Consider the following 16,139-nt stretch of genomic DNA (forward strand, 5'->3'; position numbering starts at 1 on the left):
CTCATTGCTGCTTCCCAGGCGCCACACCTCAGGAGATATTTTAAAGGAGCATATTCCGTCTTCAAGGAACATGGTACACAAATGGTTTGGAAGGGGAAATACTTTTATAATGTCACTGTCAATAAGAAAAGTCAGCGCTTTCCCTTCCATCAAGAAGTCTGAAAAACTGTTAACCTATTTGAACAAACTAGGGTAATTCACAGCAGAAACGAAATAATTAGCCAGAAAGTTTGTTGTTGTTTAACTTTCTAAAACAGAAAAGATCATTTAAAACATTTCTTGTCCTACCCAAATGATGAAATACAGAACTAATGCTTCAAAGAGTAACTATATTAATGAAACATCAACAAGATACAGATAAACATTTTAATTGATTAAATATATTATTTTCAAGATCTTTTTGAAATCGCACTTGTAATATACTAACCAACAGCCAAAGGCAATAAAAAAGTTTAAAACCAAAAATGTTCTGACATGAACATGTGACAGGAATTGCTGCTATGTCAAGTAACATACACTGCTCCCAAGAACAATATTTTTGGAGGATAATTCATCTTAACATGTGCAAGGAAAAATCTGTAATCAAAGGCTGGAAGAAATATATATTAGTGCCTGCTTTTTAAAAGTTTATTTTACATTTTAAATACAGTGTTTTCTCATTAAAAAAAAAGCCAGGAAGTGCCTAACCCCAAGGTTTCTATACCATGTACACATGAGAGCTGATGGACAGCTTGACAAACCTTCTGGTGTAACAGTACGGACATCCATAAGCTGGGACTACTGAAATCAAAATTAAAAAACACACATTAAGCATCGCTTAGGAGAAAATAATCCAGTTTCTGAACAACCAAAAGAGAACAGAGTTAGATATGTACAAAACCAGGTATTGAAAAACAGAAAGAAATGCAGCACACAAAAAACAAACAGCCCCATATGTAGTGAATTGTATACACTGCAGCTAATCAATGGAAACCCTCTGACAAGAAGTGATTTGTGATTTGAAATTTTAAAAATCTAAGTATTTCAGTAATAACATATAATAACAGCATTATGTGTATATTGCCATCTTTGTGATTTTTCTATCTATACCACCCTCCCTTCTGAAAACAAGAATCTCCAGACGAGTCAATCACTTATACAAATTTGAGGCAATTAATCCGTATTTGTTTTCAGTAAGGAAAACAAAGATGTACCTCTTTCCATCAATGAAGACATAATATAGATTAAAGCTATAAAAAAATTTAAGTACAGGCATACGCATTTCCAACTCTTTCTCGTAATTCCCAACTGGAATCATGTAGGGTGTATGCCTAAGTAGTATCAAATCAAAAGAAAACGGACTGTCTCTGGCAGTGATTTCCATATTAGTGCAATGTTATTCCCCATACACTGAGTTATATTTAAATGATTTTATATATTTCAATTCAGGAGGTGTCATTTTAAGTTTACAAAATCCCTAACTAGATGCTTGTGTAGAAAACAGTTTCAATTTGAGATGCTCTATAAAGCCAAATCAAGGCAAAAATGAATTAACTTTGCATTGCTACTGGTAGTTATGAATACCAGATTAAGAGAAAAGGGCCAAGAGTTTGTGGAGGCTTGCTAAGAGGGATGTTTGAAGTGTTCTATGCATCTTGATACTTCAATTATCCATCAGGTTTGAACATTCTATATTAAGATTATTCAGAAAATAATTATCTGTAACATAACTCCGAACTAAATAGCTGCACCCAAAGCAAAAACAATCTGGGTCATTCGGAACAAGATCAAGTTGAGGCAATTTCTTTTTCTATTATAATCCGTGAGGTCTTAAGTTTTTAAGTTTTAAAAATGGTGACCTTCGATCAAAGTCAGATGTACCTCATGTAGACTATTAACAAAGGATTTCAACTCAGAGGGCACTGTAAAGGAACTAAGTGCTCTCATAAAACACAGAGCAGGCAGCAATGCACTAACCATCAGCCAGGTGGGGTCAATGCTGAGCTATTTTATTTCGGAGACTTTAAAAATTTAACATGTAGCTCATGTAACGTCAGTATCCACTTGTGACTCTGCTGGTCAGCACCAAAGGGCTGGATGAGTCTGAGGAGTCCCTTTAACCCCAAAGTACTAATGCTCAAGAGTTTCAAGGAAATCCTGATTCCCAAGAAGAGTCACAAACCATCAGACCAAAATCAATAGGGTAAACACAGACTGCAATGCTCCACAAAAGTCAAAGGATATTTCCAAATTAAATGCCATCTTCTGCCCAACCCTAGACTCCAGACTCTGTAACATCTTTATCTAGTATAATAGACTCTGTAGTAGACCGATTTTGACCTCCACAAAGAGTAGGAGTTGTCAAACTTAAGGAGGTAGACTCCTCTCCCTGGATATTGGTGGCTGCCAGCATACACCTCTTCATGACAGTCCCGTCGGTACACAGGCACAATCTCGTCCAGTAGAGGCTTGTTGGCATTCTTTTTGGCTTTCTCTTCAGAACTGATGTTTTCTGTGAGAAAGAATAGAGACATGTCACTGTGAACAGATCCAGGAAAACCACATTTGCCTCAAGCATCTTAAACTCCATCCTTTCTTTGAGAAACTGCTCATTAGGAATTCTCTCAATCCATGCTACAACTTTCTGCAGGCAAACATGTGTTGATTCCTTCTATACCTGAGCAGCTGCTATGTGTACCAAGCACTGTCTGGGCCCTGGAAGCCCAGTGGCAAACATCTGGTGGTGGCAGCAGTCAGCATCCTCTCTCCCTCTCTGTACTCAGACCATTGCTCCTATTTCTGAGCCCCACTTTTTCCCATCCACATCCACTCAATTCCTACATCTCCCAACAGGTGGAATCTCACTGATCTGAGTGAGACCACGGAAAATGTTACTCCAATCCTCCTCTTCTCAACAATATGAAAGTCCTCTCTTGTTTTAGGAAGGTGGGAAGGGAACTTATGAGAACTATTATTTTCTATTTATCTGAAATATAAAGAGTAAAATGAGAAAGCCACACTAGAGAGGTAGACATTCACAGACACTCTGAAAATTCAATTATTTTCACTAGGCGTGTGAAACCCAGGGATGATCTCAGTGGCAAAAAATAAGCTCTGATTCTAGGTTTGCCCCAGTTAATAGTTTTCTGAACTGTAACGATATGAGGTTAGGAAAAAAAAAAATACCTGTAGAAACCTATAGGAATGAGAACTATGAACCAGTTTAAAAGTCTCAGTTTAACATATTAAATATAAACAGCCTCAAGGAAAATAGATCAAGGGAATACTCAGCATAGATTTTAAAAGATTTTCAGGTTTACAACATGACAGAATGAATTACAGAGACATGAGTCAATTATGTGACGCCTGTCAATGGGCCACTATTAGGAATTTAAACCAGGAAGGTCTAAGAAACTCTCACAGTCTAGAGGAGCTTAAGGAGACGTGGTGACTGTAATGTGGCATCCTGGATGGGATCCTGGAACATTAGGAAAAATTAAGGAAATGTGAATAAATATGGACTTTAGTTAATAATGTATCAATATTGGTCCATGAGCTATGATGAACATACCACAGTACAATGCAAGGTGTTAATAATAGGGGAAACTGGGTTGTCGGGTATATAGGAACTCTTTCTATTATCTTTCCAATACTTCTGTAAATCTGAACCTATTCTAAAATGAAAAGTTTATTTTAAAAAAGTAGATGAGGGCTTCCCTGGTGGTGCAGTGGTTGAGAGTCCGCCTGCCGATGCAGGGGACACGGGTTCGTGCCCTGGTCCGGGAAGATCCCACATGCCGTGGAGCGGCTGGGCCCGTGAGCCATGGCCGCTGAGCCTGCGCGTCCGGAGCTCGGCAACGGGAGAGGCCACAGCAGTGAGAGGCCCATGTACCGCAACAACAACAACAAAAAAAGTAGATGACACTTATAAACGGGCCCAAGTCAGATCTGCTCTATCACAGCAATACTACTTGAAAATTAAATGTCCTCCATTTGCAAATGCGAAATACAAGCCATTCAGATTATACACTATTGCCCATAAGAATATCCATGAAACAGATTATCAGGCCCCACTAATTCAAGATCCAAATTTTGTTCAAAATCTATAAAACTAAAGGTTACTGGGATAGACGAACAATGCATCTTTCATCAATCTAAGCAAAGACTTGAGCCCTGGAAACAATCAAGTGGAGAACTACAGCAGGATGATGGATTACCATTATGTTTTCTTCAGAGAAAACAAACTCCTCCCTCTTTCTACCTTTCAAGACCTAATGGAGAAAAACTAAAGCAACAAACAAAAAAACTGGACTCCTCTTCCATCTTAAACCAAGCTAAAAGGACCCCCCATAAAATAAAATATACAATGTGGATAAGACATGGTGGCACAGTAGCCTCCATAAGGAGGCATATGGCTAAAAGTCATTTGTGAGATAAATCTTCAAAAAGGAGACAGGCTCACTCTTAGGAAACAATCCTGGGGAGCAATAAATCCTCAGTGTTGCACTTTTTTTTTGTTTTTTTTTGGTTTTTTTTGGCCACACCACACAGCTTGCAGGATCTCAGTTCTCTGACCAGGAACTGAAAACCCGGGCCATGGTAGTAAAAGCCCGGAATCCTAACCACTAGGCCACCAGGGAACTCCCCTCACTGTTAATGTAGAGGTTTTAATGGGTTAGTTTTAGTTGCAAATCATTTTATGATTAGGAACAGCACAAGGATAGGTAATGCCATTTTCCATTTGAGGGCTATCATACATTAGAGCAAAGGTCAAGGATGTCTTACCTCTAGTCAGGCACTGGACCCCAGGCATTTTTACCAGTGCTCTTCCCAACAGCAATAACCCCAAAATGATAATCAGCTGAGGGCTCAGACTAGGAAGTAATCTCCTTTAAAAGCTACCTGGCTTACAAGCCGGGAGAAATATATTACCTCAACCCATTTCTTAACAGAGAATTCTTCTTACTATTCACAAAGTACAGTAATTTGCACATGCAACAAAAACTTCCCTTCCCTTGACAGGTATACACTAATATGTATAAAATAGATAATAAGAGCCTGCTGTATAAAAAATAAATAAAATTAAATTTAAAAAGAAAAAACACCAAACTTCCCTTCCCAAACATTTGCAAACCATCTGATTTTAATGAGTCCCCATGTGCATCAGAAAGGCTAGTAAATGGCTTAGTTACTGGTCCTGATGTTGCTGAGGGGCACTTAAGACAATGGTAGTGGCACCTGCCCTGCAATCTCAGGTCTCTCTCTCACCTTTTCTTTTTTTTTTTCCTCATTCTTACATTTTTTTTCTTTCTGGTTCCGTTAGTAGTATTTATGGGCAATGCTTTACCTTGCTGGTGGTACTTAGAAATAAAGATTTGCTGAAAACAAAATGCCATGTAAGACAAAGTAGCTCCTAAATGACACTGGCCCATGTGTGTGTGTTGCCATACACGACCTTAAAGGGCCTAGACTGTCTTGGTGATGTAACTGAACTTGTATATCAAAAGCTGATTGAACTTTTAGCCCCCCTCCATGCACCTTCCAACAACTACCTCTTTAAACATATCCCAATGGAGTCTCTGTGATTACCAACACTCTTCAAGAATAAGCAGTTTGTTTACAAGTCACCTGAAAGGTTAGTTAGGGCCAGAACTGAAGGTGCTTTTCCATTCTCCCAGTCAGGGCACTCTTTCCATATTACTCTCAGTCAAGTTAACAAATACCTAAGTGCTTACTAGGTGTGTACAAAAGCCCTGCGTTCTAACCTTTCTGGATAACAAAACTGAAGAGACCATCTTCTCAATTAGTAAGCAATACATTTCACAACCCACTTCCTAGACCAAGATAGTTTAGACGGTCATTGGAAACACTCTATTTTGTCTAGTTAGAGAAAATAATCTTAGAAAAACAACCTAAAAAGCTGATATCAGAAATATAAATTTAAATGAATTCCAGAGTTGGCAGAATTTCTTGCTTGCTCTTCTAAAATTTTTCAAAATGGCCTTGCACATTTGGCTTTTCAACACACAAGGCTGGAAGTAAAACAGCATTCAGAAAGCGGTAAAATAAACTGTCAAACAGACCTTCCTGGTGTTGAAAAAAATTCACGTTCAGGCCCCAGTCCCTTAAGAGGCTAGTTTCTCTCACAATCTTTTCAGCCCAATGTCCCACTAACGAGGCGACTGATTCCCGTCCAGGAAGTGTTAGTTAGGAAGCATATGGCTGGCTGACATCTGAACTGCTAGCATTTTTGCCAACACACAACCCAGCTACTAAATATGGACCAATGGCTCTACCTTCTTCCTCCTCGTCGTCATCGCTGGACTCACTGACATGCACGCTGACAGCAGTGTTTGGAGAGTCTGTCCATTCAAAATACACCCCAAACCCAATGTCATAATTGTCTGTAGCAAATTCCCAAAACAGGTATGATCCTTCTTCATGGGTGGGTACTCGAACAGTGACAACTTCTCCTCGGCCCACTGTAATCACAGAATCCGCATCCTGCCGAATCTTCTCTTTAAAGTCTTTGATCTGGGGTCGTGTCCACATGGATGGAGCTGCTATTACTGGAAGAGATTCTAAAGGCAACAGGAATTACAAAGGCTAAAGAGGATGAGCCTTCACCAGTAGGCAGCAACATCTGCACAGGATGACCTGCTCAGACACATGAGGGCACCAAGTGCAATCTGGTCTACCTTAGACTGAGGACTTTAAAAGCCTCCCCATGGAAGTCTCCCCGCAAATTACTACATTTAACAATGCCACAGGTATTTAGAGGTCATCATACCACTTTCAGTAATAAATGCAATCCATAGTCCTAAGGAGGATTTTTCCCAACACTCTAATTGCATAAGGGCATGACCATGAAGAATGACCTTGGAAACTTCCTAGCTGGAGATAGGGAAACATGCTAACAAAGAAGAGAGATCTGGACTTGAAATAAATTCATTTTTGGATGTGAACAAAGAAAGCTGGGCTTTGACTTCAGTCTCTCTGTCAGAAAAAAGTCTTGACCTCAGAGTAAACCAAAGTTCTAGGGGAGGGGCTATTCTAAAAGAACTCAAAGAAAGAGAAAAACTTGGATAGGAATGGAACCGCTAGCGACTGAGTAAAAATGGGTGAAGTCTTGTTACTGAGCAGTATCTACGTGTACTCAACAGGTTTTCCAGAGTTATTCACAGAGCCTTTGACTAAAGATTCATTTGAAAATACTGGTGAACTCTTAATAGGAAAAAAAAGGGGGGGCTGTGTGAACCAAGGTATTTCAAGGTCTTTTCTGAAACTATTTTCTGTTACTTGTTCTAAAAAGAACAAGGAAGAACTCTGAAATCAACTTTCTTATGAATCACACCACCATCTCTGATCACCGTCACTGAAATGTTCTCTTCTTCCTCTTTACTTAGTGAACTCTTACTCTTGCTTCAGATCTCTCAGCTCAAGTGTCCCTTCCCCCCTCTCTAACTAGGTCATATCCCCCATATTATGTGCTCTCACATCATAATAGACCTTTCTCTCCAGCACAGTACCTACCATAGCCACAATGCTCATTTTATGTGTGTAATTTTGTTTCACCACTGTAGCCCAACAGTCAGAAAATCTTCAACCAATTGCTGAATGAATGAATGAGCTGTCCATGAAAAGGTAAGCAGACCTTTGAAAACCTAAATTCTTATTGGTAACATGGTACTTTTGTCTCAAAAATATATTGTAAATATATGGTAGCCAATCTACAAGATGGCCCCCAGTGATCCTCTCCTGTGGGTATTCATGTACTTGTAAGGTTACCACCCAAAATGCATCAGGACCAACAGAATATGGCAGAAGTACGGATGTATTACTTCCAAAGCTAGGGCATAAAAGACACTGACGCTTTTGCCTTGTTTTCCTTTGCATCATGTGCTCTGGGGGAAGCCAGCCACTGTGTTGAGATCACTCAAGCAGCCATTTGGAGAGGCTTCGTGGGGCAAGGAATTGAGGCCCTCCTGCCAACGGCCAGCACGAACTTGCCAGTCATGGGAGGGAACCACTTTGGAAGCAGAGCCTCTAGTCCCAGTCAAGCCTTCACGTGACTGCAGTCCCAGCCGACATCTTGACTACAACCTCATGAGAGACCAGAGCCACCACCACTTAGCTAAGCAGCTTTCAAATTTCTGACCCACAGAAACCGTGAGAGATAATAAATGTTTATTATTTTAAGCTGCTAAATTCAGGTACAGTGTGTCACACAGCGACAGATAACCAATATATACAACAAGACAACCCAAAGTGTCCAAAGGACATCTGATTTGCTCTTCTAAACTATTCAAAGAGTCACCAGAAGCACCAGATTCAGACTAAAGAGTGAAAAAGCATTCAATTCTCACAAATATGTAATTGCTCTCAAAAGCAAATTAACCTTCCTGACTTTTGCTTTTCATGAAGTCTGAATTACAGCATGTGGATGGAAGAGCACATATGCCAAACCATACCTTTTGGTCCATTCTCCAGGGCTTCTTCTGCAGCTTCTGGTTCAAGCTCTTTTTCAGAGTTGTCAGTGTGGGTTTTGGCCTGTCCATTCACTGACATCATATCACTTGGCGTAGTTGTATTCACTTTTGATGATGTAGGCAAAGAAGCCCCAGCTACTGCTACTTCCTGTTGTTTCTGTAATGCTGCCTATAAGTCAAGAAAAAGTGAAGATACACTGACCAGGAAGGCTAATAAACCGGACATTTGCCCTGAAATGCATTCTGACCCTATGTTTTTGCCCCATCAAGTAGCTCCAAGAAATTACTCATAAACTTTATCAGTTTTTACCCTATCTATAATGAATATTAGTATCACAATATCAAACTGATAGCTAAAAATGTCAAAATATTAACGTGGACAAAAAAACTGTAACTGAGGATCACATTTTTGTGACCTGAGGATCACTAGAAAAACTAACCAGGAAAAATTAAAGTAGGTAGAAATAATCAACCCAAAATAAAATTATTATAGGTAAAAACTGAACACAGTAACATCTGTTCTTAAAATTGATAAAAGAAAATCTTGATAAAATTCAGATACATAAAATTTGAATCAGAAAAATTAAACTTGGTAGAAATAAATGGTCACAGAAGAAAATTCATAAAGGCAGAAGCTATAACTGGTGAAACCTGATAAGGGTCCCCAAAGTAACCAACAAATCAAATATGGACAAAAGTAATCAATAAATTAAATCTTCACTGTAAACCATATACAGAAAAATTCTTATCACGATTAAACTACAAACTGTTAATCATGTAAAAAATAGTGACCTAAAAATTAAACAGGCTTATAAAATGGAGTCTGAGGTCAAAAGACTTTCTTAATGAAAATTCATCACTGTTTACATCATTATGATTAAAATATGTATATTCATAAACATGAAATCAAAATGTCCTCTGAGTCAAAATGGAGAATAAAAACATCTTAAATCTCAAGGACAACTACTTTAGGACATTCCTCTCCTATCAAGATGAATAAATATTAATACTACTAGAAATGCCTAAGTATTACTTGAGTAACTTTTGGGGGAACTGTGAATTATAATGTACATATAGAAAAGTATACAAATCATAGATGTACAGCTTGATCAATTTTCATTAGCCAAACATACACATGTAACCAACGCCCAGATCAAGACATTACCTGTGGGTCTTCCCTGGTGGCGCAGTGGTTAAGAATTCGCCTGCCAATGCAGGGGACATGGGTTCGATCCCTGGTCCAGGAAGATCCCACATGCCGCGGAGCAACTAAGCCCGCGAACCACAACTACTGAGCCTGCCTGCTGCAACTACTGAAGCCTGCGCACCTAGAGCCCATGCTCTGCAACAAGAGAAGCCACGGCAATGAGAAGCCCGCGCACCACAAAGAAGAGTAGCCCCCGCTCGCCGCAACTAGAGAAAGCCCGCGCACAGCAACAAAGACCAAACTCAGCCAAAAAATAAATAAAATTAAAAAAAAAAAGATATTATCTGCATGTCAGAACCCTTCCTGGTACCCCTTTCCAGAAAGTCCCCCAAGGGTAACAACTATTCTAACTTGTAATATTACAGATTTGGCTTTGCCTTGTTTTTGAACTTTACATACATGAAATTGTACAATATATGCTCTTTTTTGTGTCTGGCTTCTTTTACTCAACATTTGTTTGTGAGGTTCATCACAAGTAATTATAACTATTTTGTTTGTTTGCATGTGACAGGATATGCCACTGTGAAAATACAAAATTTATTTATCCAATCTACTGTTGAGTGTTGGGGCATTTCAGTAACTTTTTAAACTAAAACACTAAGTTATAATAAGTAAGCATACATTTACAACAGTTAAAAAAACAAGAAAGAAAACATAGGGAAAAAAAGCCTTTATAATATAATTTCATGGTTTAGGGATAATGATATATTTTGGCATATCTGTATATACATTTCATTTAACATATCATTTACAAACCAGTTATTTAAACAGCAACGCCTCTCTCTGCTGCTAGTGCAGGTTGGCAAAACACTTAAGAGTTTAAAATACCTTCTTCCAAGGCCTAGATTCTCAGTAATTTCCACATCAGTTTTCTAAAAGAGTACCAGCTTCAAGAAAAAGGGCATATAACCAAAACAAGTCAGCACACTCAGAACATTCACTGCATGACAGGAAAGCAAAAAAAGCATTTCTGTTGATGATCAATCGGTCAGCTCAAATGGTCCCTCTCCATTTCAAGCCTTTCTTGAAACTCTCTAGCAGAATGAACAACTCCCTACCCCGGGATCCCACTGCCTATGAATATACATCTATTACATAAATTAGACTGTAATCATGTATTTACATAATCTCTCTTCTATACTCCAGGAAGTTTTTAAAAGAACAGAAAGGCACAGGAACAATGTAACAAACACCCATGTAACCACACCCCCAAATTAACAAGTGTTCCCATTTTGTTATTTTGCTCAGTATTTATATAAAAATTAATACTTTATGGGACTGAAGTTCCCCTTGCTCCTTCCCCAGTCCCTCTCCTTCTCTCTTTCCAGAGACAACCAATCAATTTGATAAACCTGAGTTTGTTCACTGCAATCTAAACTATGGCTTTCCAATTCTGTTTCGAAGATTTTTGGTTTTCCCCTATATGACTGACTTTGCTATGACTAAGTGATAGCAACCTATAAGCAGGACAATGTGTAATGAGCTAGCCTATTAAAAAATTATCTCAATGTCCATCAAAGAAGCAGGAAACGGGGAATGACATGCTAAAGTAGAAACAGGCTTTAGAGGACAGAAAAGAAATCCCTCCAAAATACCACTTATCTTGTAACTCTGGTTTGACATCCTTTTCCTCTTCTCATGGATTATACAAAACCTGCAGTGCCTTTTAGCTGCTCACTAAATGCTAAAGACTCAGGGGAAAACGTATTTTAGGTGAGGATATTAATTTTCAAGGAATTTAAAGAGCTTGGCAAAACAACAAAGATTACTTCACCTAACAAGAAATATGGAGCAACTATAATGCAACACTTCTTTTTTTTTAAAAAAAAACATTTTATTAAATTTACAGGGAAACATAGTTTGTTTTTTTTTGTTTTGTTTTATTTTGGCCATGCCGTGTGGCTTGCGGGATCTTTGTTCCCCGACCAGAGATTGAACCTGGGTCCCTGGCAGTGAAAGTGCCGAGTCCTAACCACTGGACCGCCAGGCAATTCCCTGCAACACTTTACTTCACTCAGGTATTTGGACAGGTAGTAACTGCTTTATAAGTGAAAATTAATTAAATACGTAAACTTAGCTATGTTAACTTTAAGGAGGCATTTTATGCCTCTGCAAGATGTAAAAAAATGAATGTAAAATCAGTTATCTTCCCTATGTACCAAATACTTTCACAGAGTAACTATTTTCTCATTTTATTCCTCTGATAGTCCTGTGAGGTTAACAAGACAAGTACCAGGATTTTATAGCCCATTCTTACTGACTGGGAGAAAAGGCGGAAAAATCAGAGCAATAGGTAACTTGTCTGAGATCAAACAACATAATGGCGAAGCCAGGACAGAATCCAAGTGGTGTGTGACCTCCAGTCGCATGTCCTTCCCCTAAACCGCATATTCCTATGTGGAAGCAAAGCCTGTGGGGGCACTAATCACCCAAGTCCTCATGGTTCCAGGACCACTATTAGAATCTACGTCAAACTCACTGGAATAACACTAGGTCCATACAAATCCCAAATACATTTATGACAATATAATAGTGGCCACTTCATTTATTGCTTCAATATCATATGCTTCCTTTCATAATTGCCAGTGCAATGTTAAAATCTCCCTTAATAAAGGTCATCTAAAAGTTACGTTATACCTGAGAGGCTAACTAATGCAAAATTCATCAGCAACTGTTAAAAAAGAACTTGCGTTCCAATGAAACTAAAAACCCTGTCTATGGCTGAATTCAGGGGTTATCTATCGTACCTGTTGCTGTGCAAGCTGGACTTGATACAACTGCTGCATATATTGCTGATAGTGTTGCTCCTGCAACTGGCGGATGAGAATTTGCTGCTGTTCGTAGTTCCCTGGATACTGTTGGGCTGCATACTGCTGGAACTGCACGGCAGTCTGCGAGTTTAAAGCTGCCATTATCTGCTGCCTAAAAACATTAAAAAATATACACTAGTCTGACTACAGGAGATTGATTGTTCATGACAAAATAAAATGTCCTTGTTATTGATTTTTATAATGCATAACTCTTAAAAATGACTAAGGTAGTAATGTATACCAATCAACATGTGTCCTAGGTCCAGAGAAAGAATAAGAAAATAAACTTGGCCCCTAATCTTTCACATAGGTTTTTCAAGGAAAATTTGGGATGAAGAGGGAGAATAATAAGCATATCATCATCACCACCATCATCATCACCATCATAACTGCTAACATTTATTGTGCCCTTACTATGTGCCATGCAGTGTTCAGAGCACTTCCATGTACTAACCCACTTAGTTCTCACAACCACCCTCTGAGGTAGGGTTTCACAAAGCAGGAAATGGAGGAGTTCAGTAACCTGCCCAAGATTACACTGCTAGTAGATGCCAGAGCCAGGATTCAAGTCTAGGAAGTCTGGCTCCAGCCTATACTCTTTAAACATGATGTTGTAAAAGGATGGGTTGTCATCTATGGCAGCGATGAGATATTTAACTGTTGGCCATGGTTTCTCTACCTAAATACATGAAAAGGCAGAATAGCTAAAAGATGTTACAGATGGCTCTGGCAAGTATAAAGAAAGCCAGTGAAAATCTGAGTGCCCTTGGCATTTAATGTAAAGCCTGCCTTAAAGAGGAATACTGAAGATAATAACTGGGCACACTTGGTTTAGAGATACTGATTTCTGTAAACTATTACTCTTCTTTTTTTTTTTTTCCAGAGGAACCACATGCTTAACTCAGTCATGTGACCAAACATAAACACCTCAAAGCCATCTCTTAACAGATAATAACAAAGCAGAATCTCACAAACTCCTGAATAGAACATGACACTGGGTCCATCTAGGGCACCCCTCTCCCCTCAAAAAGAGTAGCAGTCATAGTCTCTCTCCAAGGCAGACTGAGGTCCTGGGTCAGTTTGAAGCTTTTCTGAGGAACTACTCAGAAATAATGGGGAGAAAACAATGGACCCGCATGTCCTCTGATTTAATCTACACTCCATGCCACATCTAGAACCCTAGGCCTTCTTCCCAGTGTTTTATGGGCGTTAATCCCTTTCTCCTTATTCCCACAGCTCCCTCTGGAAGAACCAATCCCTTCTGAGACAGCTGCTTTCACAGCCCTTACTGAATAAGAAATGGCTTCAGCTCCCAAGTTCTGTACTAGGAGACTAGGAACAGACACCCCACACAGGCTGAATCAGCTAGATCCTTTGGCCTGGGAATTTGTAACTGGGTCTCTCATATGCCAGCCAGTCTCTGTCAGATGCATGAAAACAAAGACCACATAAATCTTGGCTAGGACAGCCTTGCATATGACAAAGCAGAGTGACAATTTGCAGAGAACAGGAAGAATGAAACAGAGACATAGCTGAGAGAAGCAAAGACAAGAGACTGTGTGGACCCAAAGACAGAGAGCAAGCAAGCAACCTCAGCTCCTATTCTAGTGCCTGGGTTCTGGGAGCAAATTCCAAATCCTTCTAATACATTCTTCATTCGCAACCAAATGATGCTTAAGATGAGGCCTTCCTTGGTAATACATCATTGGTACAAATGGCAAGCAGCTAATGCTGGTCGACTTCCCAGTCAAACAAATCAGAGAATTATTCCAAGGCACACAATGGTCAACGGTCAAGCACAACAGTGTGGCAATCCATTGCTCGCTGTGAAACACAAGCCACACAGCACGCGTACTTTTGCTGCTCCAGCCGAAGCCTCTCTTCTTCTATCCGCCTCCTCTCTTCTTCCTCCCGTCTAAGCCTTTCTTCCTCTTCTTGCCTACGTTTCTCTTCCTCCTTTTGCAGACGTTCTCTTTCTTCCTCTTCACGCCGCCTTCGCTCTTCCTCCTCCTTCCTACAAGGTAAAGGACAGAGGGAATGAACCCTAAACAAAGAATCCCGTTTAAAAATAATTTAAGACTCTTTCCCAGTGAAGACGGACACAAGCTTTTTAGAGAATCATGTGATAATTTTATCACAATTTGAAATACATATACTTCATGAGGAGAAATTTATCATATGGAGTCAATCTCAAAATATACAGATCACAGCAAAAACAATGACTGCTTCACAGCAACAGAAAAAGGAGTCCATCAGTAAGGTACCACTTAAAACATTACGATACCCTGAAACCTCCCTTCTAAGATATGCTCACAGCACCACAAGTTTTTCCTTCATACTACCTGCTGTGGTTGAAATTAAATTTGTGTGATAAAGTTAGCAATACATCTGCCGTACTCATCAAGTACATGCTCCATAAGGGCAGAGACTGCCCATCTCACACTGCTATATCCTCAGGGCTTACCACAGCGTGGGAAAGAATAAGCACACAACAAATGTGTAGAGAAATGAATAATCCACCCTGAAATGCCAAGTAGCCATAAAAAAAGAACAGGACTACATGGCCCAATATGTAAAGACATTTAATATATATGTTTAATGGAAAAAGCAGGTAAATAAATAGAAGAAGGCCTGGAAAAATATACCTTAAATCTGTCCGCTATTATCTACGGAGAGGAGAGTGAGACTAAAAGTAAGGTGGGAAGGAAGGTTTTCAGTTTGTGCTTCATATACTGCTATAAATGGAAAATCATTTATATTGCTTATATTCATGTATAATTTCTGAAATTTAAAAAAAAATTAAAGCTTTTAATTAAAAAAAAGAAAAGAACAGTTGGGGATCTAGGTGCAGCCCTTACCCAGCTCTTGCTCACCACCACAGCCCCTCTCCCGAGGGAGAGCAGACTCTGTTGCACTAGGAATGGAGGCCATATAGGCTGAGAGTTGTGAGGAGTGCAGGGAGGTTGAAGATGGGATGAAAGAGAAGACTTCTGAGGGGTCTCAGAGGAGACACCATTTCATGGCCCTCCATGAGAAGTGTGTGCGTTACCCCTTTTCTCCCCAAACTTCTATAAGTGATTAACACACCAGAGCCACAACCAAGTCTCAAACTACAGCAATAACATGACCTACTTTTTATATGTCACAGATAGTACACAGGGCAAGATGTTCCATAAACCAGAGCTTAAGCTTCAGGAAAGAGGAAGTCTAGTCTTAAATGCTTTAAAAGAATTCTACATGGACCTCATCTCATGACAAAGGTGTATTTTTAAAAGGAAAAATACAGTTTTACATGTTGAGTAGTAACTTAAGTATTCAATTTATCATTAAAAAAGAACTTAAGGGACTTCACTGGCGGTGCAGTGGTTAAGACTCTGTGCTGCCAATGCAGGGGGCCCAGGTTCAATTCCTGGTCAGGGAACTAGATCCTGCATGCTGCAACTAAAAGAGCCCACATGCTGCAACTAAGACCCAGTGCAGCCAAATAAATAAATAAATATATTTTTTAAAAAAGACCTTAACAAGCAATATATACTACTTCCAAAGACACAGCTACACCTCAGTGATCCAATATCACTACACAATGGACTGCAGCACATAAATCAATTCCAGTAAAGGAACCTCATTCCATTCCCATAGGAATCAAACTTTTTC

The 16,139-nt window shown here is 39.3% G+C and overlaps 1 protein-coding gene across 1 annotated transcript in view; it reads right to left on the minus strand.

Moving 5' to 3' along the window:
- Positions 1 to 309: 309 nt before the first annotated feature.
- ACBD3 (acyl-CoA binding domain containing 3) overlaps positions 310 to 16,139 on the minus strand; it is a 34,297-nt gene continuing 18,467 nt past the window's right edge. The window contains exons 4-8 of the mRNA XM_079920137.1: positions 14,341 to 14,499; positions 12,423 to 12,597; positions 8,451 to 8,637; positions 6,276 to 6,560; positions 310 to 2,491 (exon numbers count right to left, since the gene is read on the minus strand). Of these exons, the coding sequence (XP_079776263.1) occupies positions 2,280 to 2,491; positions 6,276 to 6,560; positions 8,451 to 8,637; positions 12,423 to 12,597; positions 14,341 to 14,499 (1,018 nt within the window). The 3' untranslated portion in view covers positions 310 to 2,279. The remainder of the gene's footprint in view (positions 2,492 to 6,275; positions 6,561 to 8,450; positions 8,638 to 12,422; positions 12,598 to 14,340; positions 14,500 to 16,139) is intronic.

This window comes from Stenella coeruleoalba (genome assembly GCF_951394435.1).
Source record: "Stenella coeruleoalba genome assembly, chromosome: 1".
In the NCBI taxonomy this organism is placed as follows: domain Eukaryota; kingdom Metazoa; phylum Chordata; class Mammalia; order Artiodactyla; family Delphinidae; genus Stenella; species Stenella coeruleoalba.